Source organism: Microtus oregoni, unplaced genomic scaffold (genome assembly GCF_018167655.1).
Source record: "Microtus oregoni isolate MIOR12 unplaced genomic scaffold, Mior012 000002F_ref0000024, whole genome shotgun sequence".
NCBI classification, from domain to species: Eukaryota; Metazoa; Chordata; class Mammalia; order Rodentia; family Cricetidae; genus Microtus; species Microtus oregoni.
In genome coordinates this window covers 54,286,967-54,306,911 of record NW_024543061.1, presented here as the reverse complement: position 1 = coordinate 54,306,911, position 19,945 = coordinate 54,286,967, and the positions used below count along the sequence as shown (strand labels likewise).

Genomic DNA, 19,945 nt, shown 5'->3' with positions numbered 1-19,945 from the left:
ATCCAGGATGGGGCAGTGGAGATCAGAACAGGGGTTTCTCTATCCTTATAGCCCCCCTGGTCCACAGTGTCCGGGATGTCAAAATAAGGGTCAAGGGTTTGGGGAAGCTCAGTCTCTTCTCAGGGTATGCCTCAGCCCTGGGTTTGTCGCAGAGTCTGGCCTTGAACTTGCCTTTGGCTTTGACTTTCCTGTGGGTGCTAGGAAGAGGTCCAGCTTCAAAGGGCAGAGGCCACGAGGCACTTCCAAAGTGGGGGCCTCGAAGGTGCAGGGGAATAGCAGCCTCGGTGTAAAGGAGGGGAGGGAGAGAGATGATCAGGCCTCTGCCCCCTGTCTGTGCCCTTCAGCCCCGACCCCACTGCTCAGCACTACCCGCCAGGGTATGAGGTGCAGCTCAAAGCCCACCTTTCCCGGTTTCAGCATGCTGGGTGCCAGCTTGAGGTCAGGGTGAGGTGGGAAGGACATCAGAACCTTGGCAGTGGGTAGAGTCATCAAGGCCTTGCCTGTGGTTGACAGAGCCGTAGAGCCCACCAGCCGGCCACGTTGCAGTCTGAGGACCCGGCCCTGGGGTCGGAGCACGCAGGGAGAAGGCAGCCAGGCCTTGGAATGGAGACTAGGGAAGTAGGAAGGGGCTGTGGGAGAAGGGAAGCTGTGAGGGTCTGGGTAAGGCCCCAGAGCCTGACCAGTTTTTCCACAGGGTATGTGGAGAGGTGGGGGCGGGAGGTGAGGGCAGAGGAGCCCCTCCCAGCTCCTCCAGAGGCAGTGGGAAGAACACGGGGTTGGGGAACCAACAGACCTGGGTCTGCATCCCAGCTCTGCCCCTTCTGAGCTGTGCAACCTCAGGCAACGTCCTTAAACTTCCTGCTACCTCGGCTGGAAAATGGGGACAATAGCGCCTACCTCACTAGGGTGTTGTGAGGGCTGAGGGGGCTGGTTAGGGATCGGGAAGGGCACGGTAGCAGCACCTTTCCCCAGAGAGGAGGGAGGGCTGAGTCTGGCCAGAGCACAGCAGGGGTCTGGACTCCAGGGACGCGCACTCGAGGACCAAGCCGGGGCCGTACTCTGGTCTAACTGCCTGGCAGGGTGACTACTTTGGAACACTCATTTAGTTGTATATTTAACGACATTTGGTGAGCAGTGTTGGTACTTGCTATCACTGGCGGCCTTTGGGCATGAGGGCAAGCCCAGACGCTTGGGAAGCGCTTGGAGAGCCGGTGGGAATGGCCTTGGGAGCTCTAGGGCACTTGGGGAACGTTGTATTACCCCAGGCCTCAGGTTGTTTCAGACACAGTGACCTGTTGAAAATGTGGCCCACCCTGGTGTTTGAGGGCTCCCAGTCCTGGAGGGTGAGGCAGACCAGGGCTGTGGCACTTTTTGCCTTGCCTTTCTTCCCCTTTCCAGAGACGGAAGTGGCGGCAGCCGAGTCTGGCTTCTCAGGGTGTCCCAGGCTTCTGGCTCCAGTGTCTTTCCTAGAAGCTGACCTGTGGGTAGGGGACCCTGAGTCCTTGCCTTCCCCAGAGCCTTGCTGGGTCAGCAGATGAGGGAGTGATGAGCGGACTCCTGAGCGCCGATGGCCCACTGCCATGGGCTTCTTGATGGTAGACCCCTCCACCAGGAGCCGGATACCCACGTACTGGGGCACCTCCACAGCAGGCTATGGGCAGGAGAGAAAACAAGGCCATCGCAGACACTAGTGAGAGATGGCAGGACACCATCTAGTGACACAAGGCAGAGATGGACGGAATCAGTTTCTGGGGTATCTGGTCAAGAGGCACTTCTGAGAAACAGGAAGCTCCTTCTGTTCTCAAGGGGTCCAGAGAACCTAGACTCACAGAGCCCCAGGGGGCAGGAAACCAGAGAAGCAGAGATCTTAGCCGTGCAGACAAAGCAGTCAATCCCATTGCACACTAAGGTGACCTCTGGCCTGTGTCAGAATGAAAGCTGGTTCCTGCCGTGGGCAACCAGAGGCAGACGGGATTGAGCCATGGTTTTCTGTGTGGATGTAATTCCCATCATGAATACTGAGAAGAGGGATGGGGCTAGAGAGATGGCTCAGAAGTTATTAGCACTGACTGCTCTTCCAGAGGACCCAGATTCAATTCCCAGAATTCACACGGCAGCTCACAATTGTCTGTGACTCCAGCCACACCCACACAGACACACATGCATGCAAAACACCAATGCACAGAGAAAATTGTTTTTTAAAAAAGAGGGAGGTAAGCCGGGCGGTGGTGGCACACGCCTTTAATCCCAGCACTCGGGAGGCAGAGGCAGGCGGATCTCTGGGAGTTCAAGGCCAGCCTGGTCTACAAGAGCTAGTTCCAGGACAGGCACCAAAGCTACAGAGAAACCCTGTCTCAACCAAAAAAAAAAAAAAAAAAAAAAAAAAGAGGGAGGTACAGTGACTCCTCCCTGGTAGGGTCTCTGAGGTTGGATAGGGGCTTCAGGATCGACTCTACCTGAATCCTAGTGGCTTTCTAATAAAAGGGCAAGTTATAGGTGGTTGTGAGCTGCCTGATGTGGGTACTAGGACCTGAACTTGGGACCTCTACAAGAGCATCAATTGCTCTTAACTGCTGACCCATCTCTCCAGCCCCAACCTGTTTTCTTTGTAACTTACACTGTCTATGGTATTATGTTATTAGCAACAGAAATGAATAGATACACGAAGTAATAAATTTTGGGGGGGGACAGTGTTGAGATGGCTTAGTGAGTTAAGGTACTTGCTGAGTTCAAGCCTCAGGACCCATGGGGTAGGAGCCGAGAAGGGGCTCCCACAAGTCGGCCTCTGACTTCCACACCTGTGCTGTGTGGTATGTGTGACCACACCCATACACAAACACAATAAATATAAACAAAAATTTAACAAGCTGCAAATGGGTGGGCGTGGCTTCTAATAGAGGTCTCTCCTGGCAGCCACCTCAGTCCAAGGTCAAATTTGGCATCAGGAACTAGAAGATCTGCTGGGTGTGCCTTGTGACAGTTCCGTGATGTACCCAGCACCACCTAAGTGTTTTTTGCCAAATGTCTCTACCCTGAACCTCATCAGCTTGTTAACCTATCTTCTAGTTTACAGGACAGAGAACAGACTGAGCTGAACAACACTAGGGGACAAGCAGATAAAGGAGAATGTGGGACAGTGCTACAGCCGGCCTGTAGGATCAGGATGCGGAGCTGTCCTAGATAAAGCAATCAGAGAGACAAAGCCACTAGTGTAGCTACCTTAGTTGCACAATGGCCCTCAAACTCAAAAACAGATCAGCAATAAAAGATACCTGGGGGACAAGGGACATTTGAAAAGTGCGAATGCCCAGGCATTCAGTTTTGTTGTGAGACAAGGTTTCATGCAGCCCAGGTTGGCCTCAAGCTCACTGTACAGCCAGGATAACTGTGAACTCCTGCTCCTCCTGCCGCTGCCTCCTGAACGCAGGGGTTACAGGTGTGTGTTACCATGCCCGTACAAATTTTGCTCCAGTTTAAACTGCAGATTACTTCCTCTTTCCCATTTTCTCCCCTCTCTTCTAAGACTACATTGTTGTGACAGATTCTCATTATAAAGCCCTAGCTGACCTGACATTTGCTAAGTAAATCAGGCAGGCTGTGAACTTGTGACAGTCCTGCCTCTGTTGCCCAAATGCTGGGATTGCAGGTATATGTGGATACCTGCTTATATGGCCTCCTTTACCCGAAAGTGTAGCTCAGTGGTACTGCACATGCCAAGCATGCAGGCATGGATTCCGTCCCTAGTGATGGCATCCCTAACAAAAACTGAAGCTTGTTGATCAGGAACTGTAAGAAACACGGGGCCACCCAGGTCATGTGGTCAGTGTTTTCCCTTCCTGTGGCTAACCTAGACTTTAGTGGATCCTAGCTGGAAGACTCCTGCTTATAAATAGTTCTCAGAATTCAGAAACCCTTAAAAACATCCTTTCAAAGCTTTGTATGGTTGTTTTTAAGTTGGGTCTCACTCTGAATACCAGGCTAGCCTGGAACTCACTGTGTAACCCAAGCTTCCCTTGAACTGAAAGTGATCCCTGTCTCGGCCTTCCGAATACTAGGGGGTGGAAGGTTGAAGCCCCATATCCTGCTGTGATGGCTCACCTAAGCTGTCAGCTTGACTGGACTGAGACAACCTAGGCCCCTGGTGGGCCCTCAAGGGTGTTTCTAGAGAGAATTAGACCAAGAGGGCTTTGACCTTATAAATGACTTCACCCATTGGTGGGTTCAGATTCTGATAAACTGCTGGGAGATTGCAGCTCCGTGGAGAGTGGCATGGTGACTCATACCTGTAAGCTCAGCACTTGGGAGGCTTGAAGTAGGAGGAATGCTGTGAGTTTCAGGCTAGCCTGGGAAATAGCTTAAGTTCTAGGCCAGCCGAGGCTATACAGAACAAGCCCCTGTTTAAAGAAACTAAAAAAACAATGAAACAAAGTAATGTTTTTGGCTGAATAAAAAACAATCCTCTTCTTATTATAAACAAGCAAGATCAAATCTGTTTTTGGAAGAGATGAATAGTATAATGATAATCATTATTATAACAATAACAGGCACTACTAATTGATTCTTGATAGACCTTGCAGTTAATGGAGCTCCCATTAGCCTTACTGGGCAAAAACAGTAGCTAAAGCTGTCCTCTGTCCTCTGGCTAGGCACCCCAAACCCCTGTGCAAAGATCAAACCCCTTCACTGTACGATGATGAGCGAATGAGCTGCTACCTAGAGGCTTGGAATTACCACTGGAAGCTGATCAGGTCCCAGACCCTCTGAAAATATGTTTCTCAGAGGACAGTAATCTCTACAAATGAGGAGACAAGCCAGAGGGACGTGTCTGTGTTAAGACACCCCTTGGGGACAGGCCAGAAGCCGAGGTCTCCCAGCAGCCCTCAGGGCTTGCTGGGAGGTGCCTGTGGGAAGTGCTGGAACATCTCACCTGCTTATAGATGAGCTCAAAAGCTCCCGTGTTACAGCTGCGGTCCAGTCGCCGGTCAATGACCACACGCAGAGTGTCTGCTTGCACACCAGCACAGAGACGGGCAGTGACAGCTGTGGAAGGTGCCATGGTGGGGCTGGCGTTGATCTCAATCAACCAGGGCCGGAAGTCTTCCCCAAACACAAAGTCGGCCCCATAGAGCTCAAAGCTGGCCTTCCGGCACTGCACAGTGTCTTGGGAAGTCTGCAGGGCGTGGATCACAGCAGCCTTCATGCCGGGTACAATGACACTAGACCAGGCATTTGGGGCGCCCACCTCCTGCAAGTGAGCCTGAAACCTTTGACTGGACCACATGTTGTCGGGGGGCAGCATCGGGTGCCGGTGGCAGGAGGCCTCCAGGTGTCTCTGGATGGAATTGTTACACAGGTGCACAGAGCTGCAGCAGAGCAGAGACACAGGCTCAGCCCTGGAGCCCAAGCTTGGGGCTGCAGGCCGAATCCTGTGGTCAGCCATCCTGGGGAGCTTAACTGACATGGGAGGACAGAACCTGCCCCTTGACCCCAGCCCCCATTCACCGAAGGCCAGGGCTAGCCATTTCTCAGAACACGCGGGTGTTGCTGTCAGGCCACAGTGGCAGGTGCTTTGGTTCACCCTTCCTGTGTGTGGCAGGAGATGAGACGGAGAGGATGACCCTAGATGGTCAAATCCCAGCTTCACCAATGACTAGCTGTGAGACTCGAGCAAGTTATGAACCTGCTTGCCCCTCTCATCACTCGAATGGTAATAACTCACTTCATCGTGTCTGAGAAATGACTGGCACAGCCAAGCAGAAGCACTTATCGCCTGTGAAGTGTTGATAGACAGCTACTGTGTATTGCTGTATCAGTCTTCAGATGTGGAAACTGAAGCTGGCCTTTCTCTCTGGAATGGTTGCATGTCACCTAGGCTAGCTTAAAACTTGCCATGTAACTGAGGATGACAGGGAACTGGTTGTCCTGCCTCTGTCTTCCAAGTGCTGGAATCACAGGCATCCACTACTCCACCTGGCTTGATTTTGACTCCTGCCTTAGCCTCCCAAGTTCTAGGATTACAGTTAGGAGCTACCACACCTTGCTTGTTTTGGCTTCAGTGGGGGGTCTCATTATATAGCCCAGGATGTCCTTAAACTCAGAATCCTTCAGATTTAGCCTCACAAGTGCTGGGATTACAGATGGGACTACTGGGCCCCAATAGAAACTGAGGCTTGAGTCGTTTTTCACATCTCTCAAGGATCACAACCTGGATGCTGCCAAGATGGAATTTGAATCCAGGCCTCATCAAGGCTACCTCTCATCCCAAGAGCAAACCACAAGTTGCCTTTCCGCTCTAAGTTTCCCTTAGTCTGCTATTCCCCAATCTACATTTTCTTCATAACATATCAGCTTCTAGCCTGTTAGCCACGATGACTCAAGCTCATTGCTAGGGTGTAAGCCCTTGATTAGCTGGAGTTCTCATTCTGCTCATGTGGGTATCCCCAGGGTACTCTCTTGGCAAGCTCCTGCAGGGCAGAGGACGGGTGGTGGTGAAAACCCTGCCTCCCCACCTGGAGAGTCTACTCTTCTGTCTGCTGACCTCCCTACTAAATCGGGCAGTCAGGGGAGGTGGAGGAAGGGCTCACTTGTCCAGGTTCTTGAGGGAGAAGGGCTGTGTGGAGAAGCGGATGTAGCTGTCTCGGTAGAACCACACAGTAAGTGGATTCCAGTCAGTCACCAGGAACCACTGTCTCAGGTCAAACTTGGTGCCAAAGATGAGCAGGGGCCGCTCAATGTACTTCTGCACGATCCACTTGCCGTCCTTCATCAGCATGGGGTTGCAGTCCACCAGCTTCAGCATCTCTTCCAGGTGGTCCATGCACATAATACCTGAGGGGGAATCCAGCTAGTCAGGACCCGAAGGCTCGAGGACCACAGATCCCATCCTAAGCTCTCATCCCGAGTCCAGCTGAACCATCTTCCCTCTAGCAAAGCTGAGAATTTAAATAGTTTTTCTAATTAATTGTTTACTAAACTTTGATTTGCTATATACAGGTAAAAATTTAACTGAGGGGTGGGGGCTGGAGAGATGGCTCAACATTAAAAGCACTTGCTGTTCTTGCAGAAGACCCCAGCACTCCTATGGCAGAACCCCAGTTCCAGGGGACCTGACACCCTCTCTGGCCTCCATGGGAAGCAGGCACACACACACACATCCATACAAACAGGAAAACACATACACATAATATTAAATAAACATTAGATAAAAAAACTAGATGAGGGCAAGATGGCTGAGTGGGTAAGGCACTTGTCACCACAGTTGGTCACCTAGCTCAGCTCTTAGAACCCACGCAGGGGAGGAGAGAACAGACCCCTGTCAGTTGTCCTCTGACCATTCTTTTTGTTTGTTTGTTTTTGTTTCTCGAGACAGGGTTTCTCAGTAGCTATGGAGCCAGTCCTGGAACTCACTACCTTGCTTTCATAGGCTCTTATGGGCTTGGAGGCTGTGGGATGAAGCTGGGCCTGTGGAGAGGCTGTGGTGACATTCAGCAGGTGCCATCTCACTCTGTCACAACTAACCCTGGCTACAGGGTCTCACTGTGTAGTTGATTGACCCGGAACTTGTTCTGTAAGACCAGGCTGGCTGGCCTTGAACTCATAGAGATCCGCCTGTCTCTGCCTCCCAAGTGCTGGGGATCAAAGGCGTGCCCCACTATGCCCAGCTTGTTCTCCCTCTTTTTTCTTTTATTTATTTTGTGACAGGTTATGTAGTCCAGGCTGGCTTCATGCTTACTGTGTAGCCAAGGCTGGCCTTGATCACTGCTTTTGTTTCCACTTTGGGTGATAATCTAGTACCCCAGGAACAGATACATTTTCCTTTTTCTGTTTTTTTTAAGTTTGTTATTTATGTTTATCTTATGTGTATGAATGTTTTACATATATCGGTATGCCGCATGTGTGCCTGGGGGCCAGAAGAGGGACTGATCCCCTAGAACCGGAGATGCACAGAACACTCGCCTTGTGACATTTCACTCACCTCTATGTTACCATGTAGATCTTTTCTAATAAAGAATCTCATCACTACAAGTTTTCTGTCTGTTTCTCAGGAGGCCTTCTGCGGTCTTTAAAGGCCAGGCTGATACTGGGCCCTCGCATGTACTCAGTGGAACCACTGAGTGATTCAGTGAAGGTAAAGCCCAGGAAAGGTCTTAGGGAATGAGAGGCAAAGCAGCCACATCTGTAGCGTGACCACTGACCTAGCACCATGCTGGAGTGTTATGTGCGCCGTGCCGAGTGGAAGGTGTGTGCTGCATTTAACCTTTCCCTGAGAGACCTAGCACCATGCCCACTTCACAATGGAGGACACAGGTTCAGAGAGGTGAACTGACCTGTTCAAGGTCACACAACCTATTAGTGACAGAGCTGAGAGCCAAACGTGGCAGTGGGGCAGCCAGTGCTATCATCCCCCTTGGCATCTAGCGGTAAATAAAGGTACTAAAACCAGTAGCAAGGTTGCTCTCCCACCTCGGCCACGGGACTTGGCTCCTGGCTTCACAATCCAGATGTTTCGATCCCCCTCCATGTCGATCTGGGGTACCACAGCCCGAAGCTGCTGTAGAATGTCTTCACAGCGCTGGACCTGGGTCTCTAGGTGTCTCAGTTCTGCCCCTTCACTGTGTAGAGACAGTGGGACTTGGGGAGGTGGGGCCTGGGGCCAAATGAGAGCATAGGACAATCGGAGACCGGGCCCCTGCTATGCTAACCTGCTTTGGTCATGCCTGTCCAAGACACCTAGATAGGTCTCCCCACTTCCCATTCCCAAATCACCAACAGCCTCTAACCTATCTAGATTTCAGCCCTCCCCAATTCCAGTCTACCCTTATTTCCCTAAGATGGGGCACTCACTAAGTCAGGGACCCTGCCAGACACCCCCTGCCCCCCCCCCCGCACCCCCCCAGCATCCCTCTAGGGAATTATTACTCAGCCAATTTTAGAGAAATGCAAATTGAAGGTGGGAGAGTTAAGGGACCTGCCCAAGGCTACATGGATGGAGTGGCTGAGCCAGGGTGCAGAAGCCTGACTGCTTCACCCAAGGGAGCTCTCAGAGTCCACCCCTCCTTATCTCGACACAACTCTGGTTGACAGGTGTGCTCTCCTAGTCTAAGTCTGCGCAGGCTTGGCTGTATCCCACCTCGCCACGATTTGTTTCTCTCCCATGCTACAGACCGATTTATTCAGTTACTATCTGCCTCTCCCGCTGGCCTTTCTGGTATGTGGTGCAGGGGCTAGAACCCAGGGTCCCAGTAGCCTGAGCACACACACTCTCCTCTTAGCTACAGTGGAACCTGCAGGGCTGTCTTCTGTGGGGTTTGCTGCCTGCTGTATCTCACTCTAACAGAACCCCTGCCACTTAGCAGGCAGTCTGCAAGTCTGTGGACTGAATGGCTGACTGTGTGCATACTTGGGTGGGAGTTGACCTAGAAAGTCAGGGGTTACAGCTGTCCCAGACAGATGCCTCATTTAAACTACTGGACAAGCCGGGCGGTGGTGGCGCACGCCTTTAATCCCAGCACTCGGGAGGCAGAGGCAGGCAGATCTCTGTGAGTTCGAGGCCAGCCTGGTCTACAAGAGCTAGTGCCAGGACAGGCTCCAAAGCTACAGAGAAACTCTGTCTCGAAAAACTAAAAATAAACAAACAAACAAACAAACTACTGGACAACAAAGACCCCCTTGGGTGCTAGGCTCACTTGAACAGTTTGACCTCCCACCATGGATAGCTTTGTTTTTAGGAGCAGCAGCAAGAACAAAGGCGGCTGTGGTGTTGCTCGGTTTGTGCTCTAACAAATAAAGATTGCCTGAAGGTCAAAGTAGGGAGCTCAGCCACTAGTTAGCCCTAGAGGCCGGGCAGCGGTGGCACACACTTTAATCCCAGCACTCAGGAGACAGAGGCAGAAGGGTCTCTGTGAGTTCAAGACCACCCTGGGCTACAGGAGATTGGTCTCATCCAAAAGAGAAACAGAGCTACACCTTTAATCCCAGCACTAAGGATGTGGAGACAGAAAGGGATATGGCTGGGCGGAGAGAGGAATATAAGGTGGGAGGAGACAGGAGCTGACTGCATTCAGTCTGAGGATTCCTGGAAACAGGATCTTGTGCACTTTGGTCTGAGGATTCAATAGAGGTAAAAGGTCTCTCTAATTGCTGTGACGTCTGTTTCCTTCCTATGGTGATTAGCATCCTGGGTCACACTGACAGATGGCCTCTAGGATGAAATCTAAGTGCTCTAGATCCTGATTTTGAGGGGACACTCAAGCCTGTGCTGACCCCACAATACAAATTGTCTTATGTTGTTTAGAAAACCCAGTGATGTTCCTGGGGTCACAGAGCTTAGGAGATGGGAAGAAAGAACTGGAATTTAAGTCTACTGACAACCCAGGCTACCACCTTGAGTCCATGCTATGCTAAGGAGAGAAAAGTGGATCGGACTCTCCTGGAGCCATTGGGAGCCTCTGAGGGTCAGGAGTGTCCAGGATAAAAGAAAGTGGGGGGCTTGGGCTGTGCTCCCTGGGGTGGGTCTGACTGTAACACCTGACCATGTGCCCATAGCCCTGCCCTCTAGGGCACTTACTGGACTATTTGGTAGTAGCGCTGGAGGAAGTCGGACCACCCCTCAGGGCTGAAGTAGAGCGGGGCACCTGGATCCTTGTCGATGTCCTTGTGGGCCATGCTGCTGAGGTGCTCCTCACACGCACTCAGCGCCTCTTCCACAAACTCTGACGACACTATCAGTGCCTTTTTCTCCTGCTTCTTGGGCAGTGTGATTTCTGTAGGGATGGAAGGGACCGAAGCAGGCAGCGTGACACATGCCATCGTCCTTTGCTGACCTGAAACCTGTCACTTACCTGAGGCCTCGCCCTAAAGACACATGAGGCTCAGAGTGAACTCGATCCCCAGTCACCCTGGGGCATGATACTCACTCACCTGGAACTGCTCTAAATTCACCGGCAACCCTAGCATTTTGTCCCCGGCCACCACTTACTGGTGGTGCATCTTACTCAACTAAGGCTCCAGCCCGAATGTCCCAAAGGTCTCTAGAGCGTACCTACCCCAGAACCCACCACCCCTGGCACAACTTAGCCCTACAATGCACCTGGAAACCTTGCCTAAGTGAACCTAGATACACATGAAGCCAACACTTACTTAGCTTCCTACATCCCATCTCTCAGAATCCTGATGGACATCCACAGCCCCGAAGCCACAGAGTGCTAATGTACATGCAAACGGAAGTACTCAGCTGGAAATGATGTGCCAACCCCTGCACCAGAGGCTTAGTCCTTTGCCTACTTAACAACTCAGGACACGCAACCGTGCCCTCAACTGCCCACTTGCAGCATTGACCCATACTTAAGTTCAGCACACCGAAGTTTAAATGCAGGGTCTCTGGGCACATACGGTTCCCTGTGGCCCAGATCCTGGCACATAACAGTCTTTTGGTACCTGATCCACCTAGGTCAAATGACAGCACTTGACGGCGTGTAAGGGTTCCTCCTGAAGGGCCAGGGACTTTTCTCCTTCCATTAAAGCTGCCCCTTCCTTCCCAGAGTCCCTTGGCCATGGAGCCCCAGTATTGTAGAGGGGGAAGGGGAAGCAATATATTGGACCAGCATGCAGAGTGTTTCTCTGTCCCCTCCCTTCCCAGGGGTTCCTTATCTGTAGAAACAGGGTTTCTTGGGGGACATCTGTGCGTAGCTGAGTTCTGTGTCTTCCCAGAGAACCTGAAGTGGCTATCTCAGGCAGGGATGGGCCATGTGGTCTCAGCCTGCCCTCTAAAGTGGTCAGTCAGGCCTATCCAAGGGCTGAACAATTGACAATTGACAGGTAGACAGATAAGGGGTAGGTGAGAGGGTCGACTGCAGGACAAGGTGGTAAGCAAAGGACGGACAGGTGGGTGGGGAGACAGGAAGATGGGCTGTGAAGGGCAGGGAGGGGACGGACGGGTACCGCGCGGAAATGATGGCAGCGGTAGGTGACTGACGTGATCGGCAAGAGATGGCCGGGTGGGAAGATGATGGAGAGAAAGAGCAGACGGTGGCTGGGCGGGTAGGTGGATGGCTGGGTGAGCAGGAGTGAGCAATAGTCACAGACGGGAAGATGGAGGGAAAGGCTGGTGGCAAAGGCTGCAGTCTGGCCGTGCGACTTAAACGTGCGTGCGGATGAACAGATGAGTGGATGGTTGGCACACAGCACTGGGAGCGGAGGCAAGCACAGCACTCACCTAGGGCCTTTTCCTTTCTTGTCTGCATGGAGGAGTATGACTTCTCTTCCGACTTCACCACCAGCTTGAGAACGTTGCGGGCAGCTGTCAGCCAGAAGTCCTCTGCTCCCAGGCAGGGATACCCTGCTCAGCCCCCAGGCTCCAGGCCTCTCCTGGTTCTGGAACCTCACCATGGCTTGCCCCATTTTGGATCCAGAATCTCATTTACCTGTCTCTCTCTAGCACCTGGCTCCTAGCCCAGTTATAGAATATCATACCCATAGTGTGATAGAATTGACACAGACTGTTTCCAGATAGCCTGTACCTGTTTCATTTCTGTCTGTCTGTCTGTCTGTCTGTCTGTCTCTCTCTCTCCTTTTCTTTTTCTTTCTTTTCTTTTTCCTTTTCTTTTTTTCTTTTTTTTTCTTTTCTTTTCTTTTTTTTTTGAGACAGGGTCTTGTAGCTTCAAGCTGTCCAGCTTGAAATTCACTATATAGACAAGGGTGGTCTCAAATTTGTTGCAATCCTGTCTCTGCTTCCCTACCCTGGGGATTATGAGTGTGACCCACCTCCCATGACCCTCTTTGTCCATTTTGATACTTAACTCTAACCTGAGAACCACACTGCAGCCTAAATCCTATCTAAGGTTTAGAATGTAATTTAATGCTCTGGATCCAAATGCCAAACTCAGAACCCATATTGGAGCTGGAGCCTACTTTGCTTTAAAGACTCACAGCCTTTTCTGGAACCTGGTCCAGCCTGCAACTTATCTGGATTCCAAATAGAACCAACCCACCAACCTCTAGAACCTGCTCTAGAGTAAAAGCCTGGCTCCCTGGGCTTCTCTATACCAGGGTTGGCCAAGCTAGAGGCTCAGGAATGGAAGAACCATTAGTGGGAGGGAGGGACTGGAGCTACAGAGGAAAGAGGGGACCTGTTGTTTTCCACTGTGGGGCAGGCAACAGGAGGGGGCCAGGCCTGGGCTGGAGTCCTCTTACCTATAAAGGCTTTCTTGTCATCCTCCGCCCCCAGGCGATAGCATCGTGGGAAAAAGGAGTCAGCATCAGCCTCATCGAACCATGGCAGATTCCGGAGGTTGAGACACAGGCCCACCTATGGAGACAGCTGCTGAAAGGGCTGTGAAGGACACAGTGTTGAGGGGCTCCCCCACACACAGCATATGTCCAGAGGCCCAGGAAGACCCACTTGCTAGACCTGACTTGATATCCATTTATCTCCAGGTTTGCCCAGCTGAGAAGGCCTCCACCCACCCTTTCCCACCCATAAAATCATATTCCACCCAGGAAGCCTTGACAGTTCACACCATAGTGTGAATGATGTCATAGCCCAGTGGTTCTCAACCTTACTAATGATGTGACCCTTTAATACAGTCATTCCCTCATGTATGGTGAGTGCCCCCAACCATGAAATTATTTTGTTGCTACTTCCTAACTGTAATTTTGCTACTGTTATGAATCATAATGTAAATATCTGATATGCAGGTTACCTGATATGGGACCCCCAAAGAGGCCATGCCCCACAGGTTGAGAACCACTGGCATAACAGACGCTGGTAAACCCCTTATCCTTTACACAGCCTTAGATAACAGGCATGCTGCTATTCTCCTCTAAAGATGAGCAAGTGGGCCAGGCAGTGGTGGTGCACGCCTTTAATCCCCGCATTTGGGAGGTAGAGGCAGGTGCATCTCTATGAGTTTGAGGCCAGCCTGGTCTGCAAAGTGAATCCCAGGACAGGCTCCAAAGCTACACAGAGAAACCCTGTCTCGAAAAACAAAAACAAAACAAACAAACCAAAAAGATGAGTAGGTGGAGGCTGGGAGAGGTGGAGCCACTTGCTAAGAAATCCAGTAACAGATATGCTCTATTCAGGCCAGGGCCCCTTTGTTTCCAATCATTGATTTGGTGTTTTTGTTTTCAGACCTCATGGGAATTGAGCCCATAATCGCCATGCCAACATATGTCAGATATAGTTCGGGGACTAAGTGAGAACCCAAGAACATCTTGTGTTCTTTACAGAAGTGGGGCTGCCAGCCCACAGGCCAGGGTTGGAGTCCCTGGGATGCCTACCTTTGTAGTGAAGGAGCCAGCACGGGCATAATGGTTTATCATCTGATCCTTGGATAGGAAGCGACAGTCCAGCACATCTCGCCGAGTGGTCCAGATGAGGTAAGGGGTCTCATTCCGAACCATGCGGGACTGGAGGAAAGGGGAGGAGATGGAGACAGGGAGGCCGGTGGGGACAGCTTCTCCCTGCCCTACCACACAGAAAGGAGAAAAGGTGTCAAGGTATCCTCTGGACTCCCCCAGCTCTGAATAGATAAGGCGTGAGAAGACATCTTCTCCAGAGGATATACGGGGTGAGCAGACAGCAGACCCTTTCCAGCCTCCACTTGTGTTCCAAGGCAATGACTAAGCTGCACACCACGATGCCATACCTTGCTCTGTGACCATCAGTGATTGTCCCAGTAGAAGGACCGTGACTCCGATCAATGCGCACAAAGCATGAACAGAGGCCCTCCATGGACCCGACCTTTCCATTCTCCCTACAACTCTGGGACACAGGATGCTCACCAGTCAGCTGCACTGTAACCGGCTCTGGTCTTTAATTTTAGAGACAGGCTCCTGCTATACAGTCCACGAAAGCCTCAAACTCGCCAGGTAGCCCAGGCTACCTTCTAACTCATGGTCTTCCTGCTTCAGCCTCCCGCTTGCTCGATTACAGATGTGCACCACCCTGCCTGGCTTCAAACTGCCCCCTCTGTGTATTGGGAAATTGCTACCTCTGTGTTTTTCAGGTCAGATGTAGTGGCACACACCCAGCACTCCAAAGGCAGAGGCAGCTGGATAGACTCTGGATCTCTGAGTTCAAAGCCAGCCTGGTCTACATAGAGAAACCTTGTCTTTCAGGGAAAAGAGCAAGTAAGAGAAAAGGCTTCATGTTGACAATTTTGTGTTGTTTTTTAATCAGCTAGTCTCTGTGGCCATGTTTGTGGGGGTCTGTCACTCTGTGCCTCTCTCTGTAGAATGCACTACCGTTACCTTTAACTCTACTTAGAGGGCTTCACTGAGGACTGAATGAGCTGACACAGAAGATGCTTAGGACAAGGTGCAAAATGGCCATGGTGGTGCTTGCCTCGTTTTGTTGTTTTGTTTTTTATTTTTTTCTTTCTTTCTTTTTTTTTTTTTTTTTTTTTTGGTTTTTCGAGACAGGGTTTCTCTGTGGCTTTGGAGCCTGTCCTGGAACTAGCTCTTGTAGACCAAGGCTGGCCTCGAACTCACAGAGATCCGCCTGTCTCTGCCTCCCGAGTGCTGAGTGCTGGGATTAAAGGCGTGCACCACCACCGCCCGGCTTGTTTTGTTTTTTCTAGACAGGGTTTCTCTGTGTAGCTCTGGCTGTTTTGTCCACCACCACCTGGACAAAAGGAAAAAAATTTAATTTATTTTTTATGTGCATTGGTGTGAAGGTGTCAGATCCCCTGAAACTGTTGTTACAGACAGTTGTGAGCTGCCATGTGGGTGATAGGAATTGAACCTGGATCCTCTGGAAGAACAGCCAATGTTCTTAACTGCTGAGCCATCTCTCCAGCCCCCCAGGAAGAGAATCTTAATGAGGGATCATTTAGATCGGGTTGGTCGGTGGGAGGACCCAGATCACCATGGTGATGCTGTTCCTCGCGGGCCTGGGTCGTGGACTGGATATGAGGAGGGGAGGCTGAGTGGAGAGCAAAGCCTGCATTCATTTCTCCGCTCCAGCTGTTCAAGGCCTTCACCTTGACTTCTCTGTGATGACTGACTCTAACCTAGAACCAGGAGTTAAACTTTCCATGCCAAGTTGCTTTCATTATAGAAACAGAAATGAGATTATTGAAGGCAGCCAGAAGACTTGGCACGTGATGGTGCCTGAGTGGGTCCCGAGAGAATCAACTTCAGAAAGTTGTCCTCTGACCTTCATGTGCGTGTGCAGCTCCACACCCACATACATGCATGTCACACAAAAGAAAAACATGGCGATTTCATACAGTTCAATTGGCTCTGACCTCATACCCTCTCTTCACCACACATGCCCTCCACAGCAGCACCTCTCAAATTTTGGTGTGCATGTTTCTGTATGTGGGAATATGTGTTCTGTGTGTGCCCATGTGGAGGCCAGAGTACAATCTTGGGGTCCCATCGGGAGCCATCCATCTGGTTTTATATTTTTTAAGGAGGTATTTGGGGTTTTTTGTTTGTTGGTTTGCTTGGTCTTTTATGTTTGTTTTTGTTTTTGTTTTTTTTGAGACAGGGTTTCTCTGTGTAGCCCTGGCTGCCCTGGAACCCACTCTATAGAGCAGTCTGACCTTGAACTCACTGACGTCAGCTTGTCTCTGCCTCCCAAGTGTTGGGATTAAAGGCATTCGCCACCACTGTCCAGCTGACATACCTGGGTTCTGGGGCTTGAACTCGGGTCCTAACTTTAATATTAAAGAATGCATTACCTTTGCTTATCTCTTAAGTTTTAAAGCTATTTCTTTTTTTTTTTTTTTTTTTTGGTTTTTCGAGACAGGGTTTCTCTGTGGTTTTGGAGCCTCTCCTGGAACTAGCTTAAAGCTATTTCTTACAGCCCTCATTTGCCAAGGGCAAAGGAAAGGGATGCACAAAGTACTTGGCAGGGAGAGCCATCAAAGCCACCACGAGTAGAAGATATGGTCACCCTATCAGTCCTACTAAGTTCCTCACCATTCTGCAGATCTAGCCAGCCTTTAGAGAAGCAATCTAGTTTTCCAGAGAAAGAAGGATATCCAACTGCTAGCCCCCCACTTTATTGGCCCCCAGAGTCCTCACCATTAAAGCGTGTACCCCATCCAGGTCATCGAATTCCAGAAAACCATCCAAGTCCAACAGCTGTGGCTCCCGAAAGTCCTCGTTCTCTTCTTCATCCTCTGTGGGTGTGGAGGATGATGCCTTGGGACTGTGTCTATGCCCCACAGTCCTTTAAGGTCTCAACCCTGGACCAGTGGGAAGCAAACGGAAAAGGACTCAAGAAGGACAGCGTGTGCACAGGGAGGGACCTACTCACCATCCTCCATGGCATCACTATCACCCATCAATGAACTGTCTAGATCCTTCTGGGGTGGTGGCAGGATGGTGCCTTGGGGATGGACCATCTTTTTTTCTACCCATCCCCTCTGGCGCAATAGACACCGGATCACTGGGTATCGGCCATGAATCATAAAGATCTTCTTCTGCTGTAAGATGAGAGGCGGGGACTTGCTTCAGCATCAGACATATAGGAGGCAATGGTGACCAGACAGGATCTCTGCCTTCAGGGAATTTTTATTCCCCAGTAGGAGGCAGCTCATAAACAAGAAGAAAAATAAATACAAATAGTTAATAGCTACTAAGTACCTATTATGTAGTAAGCACTTACATGCACCACTAAGAACAATTTGCATTTTAATTACATACTGAAGGCACACAGAGGCTAAACAGTTTCTCCAAAATTACACGGTAGTTAAGTGACAGAGTAAGGATTTCTTCCTTTCTGTTTGGTGCTGGGGATTAGGCCTAGCACCTTCTGCACGCTAAGCGCATGTTCTATCCCTGGTATTCCCAGTCTCCAGAGTAATGCATGGTCATGGTCACAGCAAACTGGGAAAGAGCCGCGAATGCAGAGCTGAGCGAATGGCAGTTAGAGCAGAGTGGGGTAGCATGTGCACAGGGCCAGAGGCTAGCGAGAAGTCAGAAGGAACTGAGAGGCCAGGGAGAGTGAAGTCTGATAGAGTTCCCAAGAATACTGGAGTATGACTGGACTGTGTAGGGCCCCGTGAACCTTAAAATTTAGCCTTGCATTTTATAAGGAGAAGAACGAGTCAAGAGCATAACTAAGGAAGTCTCTAAGTTTGCATGCAACTGCATGGAGCATCAATGGGGGAGGGGACAGGCACAGAGGCAGATCCTTAGGAGGATGCCACGGTCTGAACAACTGCAATAGTTAGAATGAGGGTGGTAACGTGGAGACTGGGAAGGAGCTGCTTCCCATTCTGGAGGTGTGGATGATGCTGATGGATGGATGGAACTGGAAGAATGGATTTCTGAAGCAAGTGATGGAGAAAGCTGGATACCGGGTTTGGAGGGGGCGCCGACAGGTTTGGACAGTGGAACAGGAGTAAGGTTTGGGATGCAAGCGTGAGATGCTGGTGAGCTCTTTGGAGACATCCATCAGAGGGCTGGATCTCCAGGGTGGGGGTTGGAGGCAGGAAAAGTGTGGGGTAGGGCACGGTGTGATCCTGAACTCCTAAACTCAAGGAAAGAGGTGCATGGAGACAGATCGGACCCAGGACCCAAGGAATCACAAACATCTGGGGAGTCTTCAGAGGTAGAGGCCAGGGAACAAGCAACGGGAACCAGGAGTGTGGAGCCAGCCAGCCATTTAGCCTAGGGTGGAATGCAGTCCCCCAGCAGGAGAAAGGCGGTTAAGGACTTGGCTCCTTGCTGGGCACCAACGCCCTAAATGAGAGTAATTTCTAAATTACTAAAGGGCTAGAAGGGCTGGGGATCAGGACCGAGGGAGCTGAAGAATATATCCCTAGTTAGAGATAAATCAGCCACGACTATGGGCCTGATGCGTGCGTGCGTGTGTGTGCTTGTATTAAATCTTTCTTTGACATTTATGGATTTATTTAAGGATATAAGAAACTAGTAAGTGTAACCACCACCACCCCATCCCCTCCAACCTTGACGGCTCTCTCTACGTGGATTTTGGCGTTTCTGAGTCGGCCCATGTGGTGAGGTCCCTTGGAGAATCCTCGCCAGAGGACAAGGGAATCTGCAGAGAGATGCGGAGCAGGAACACAGAAAGCTGGAGGTTGGGCCCAGGACTTCTCTGACCTCAGGTGCCTGCGCTCCCTTGCCTCTACCCTGCATCCAGACGCCCAATCTCCAATGCTCTCCAGATTCCCCATTCCTTCCACCCTGGCGACCTTTCTCTTGCAGCCACCAGGGTCTCAGGGCTGGCTGCCTGCGCTGTGCCTCACCATCAGGTGGCGGCGGGGCAGTAGACAGGGGCTCATCCAGGGTCGGGGGGAGCAGGGAGCAGACCGGGTGGGAGCTCGCAGTGTCCTGGGCACCCGGCTCGAACGACTTGTGGGCGTGGGCGCTGCTTAGGTGGCGTACAGGAAATGGGCTGTAATCCCCAGGGCAACGTGTCCCCTCGGGCCTGGCGGAGGCAGGCCCGGGCCATTGCAGGCTCCCAGGCGGGTGGAACTGGGAGCTGCCTGCCCAGGGCCACCGGGAAAGGGAATTGGTGTTGAGCTCGGGCGGCTGCGGCCTCCGGTGCCAGCTGCACTCCGAGCTGCCTTCTTGGCGGTAACAGGCAGCCGCAGGCCTCAGTTGCCCGGCGCTCAGGAAAAGCGCGGTGCTGAGGCCCTGCATGCGCCTGTTGCCAGCTCCTAGCGCCCTAGTGCCTTCGCCCAGGCTCCCTCTCAGGCCCCGCCCTCTGTTTCCCGTCTCCTAGGAGACCGTTGCCTAGGCACAATCAGACTCTGGTAGAGGGCTGGAGAGCGGTAATGGGAAGTGGAGAGCCTTTCCTGGTTTTGGCTCTGCTCTCACTTGCTAGGCACTGAGGATGGAAGAACAAAGCACTGGGGCGATTATTAGAGTTCTTTATTATTATTATTATTATGTATATATTTTTTTTTTTGGTTTTTCGAGACAGGGTTTCTCTGTGGCTTTGGAGCCTGTCCTGGAACTCGCT

General features: G+C 51.2%; 1 protein-coding gene across 1 annotated transcript; it reads right to left on the bottom strand.

Annotated features, from left to right (window-relative positions):
- Nucleotides 1-22: 22 nt before the first annotated feature.
- Ttll3 (tubulin tyrosine ligase like 3) lies at nt 23-19,623 on the bottom strand. Its single transcript, XM_041631355.1, has 13 exons — nt 19,227-19,623; nt 18,927-19,018; nt 17,270-17,438; nt 17,035-17,132; nt 14,281-14,409; nt 13,192-13,306; nt 12,215-12,316; nt 10,568-10,763; nt 8,464-8,612; nt 6,585-6,828; nt 4,928-5,363; nt 1,381-1,651; nt 23-629 (listed from the first exon to the last, which is right to left on the bottom strand). The coding sequence occupies exons 1-13, from the start codon at nt 19,621-19,623 to the stop codon at nt 313-315; spliced, it is 2,715 nt and encodes a 904-aa protein (XP_041487289.1). The 3' UTR covers nt 23-312.
- Between the last annotated feature and the right edge of the window lie 322 nt (nt 19,624-19,945).

What these genes read in the sequence shown, in the direction of transcription:
- Ttll3 (XM_041631355.1), bottom strand. Translation starts at nt 19,623, where the DNA reads ATGCAGGGCCTCAGCACCGCGCTTTTCCTGAGCGCCGGGCAACTGAGG. An exon ending in TCCCTCAAGAACCTGGACAA is followed by an intron (nt 5,364 to 6,584) that starts GTGAGCCCTTCC and finishes GCTCTGCTGCAG; the next exon opens with CTCTGTGCACCTGTGTAACA. An exon ending in TTGAGCTCATCTATAAGCAG is followed by an intron (nt 1,652 to 4,927) that starts GTGAGATGTTCC and finishes TCCTGCCCATAG; the next exon opens with CCTGCTGTGGAGGTGCCCCA.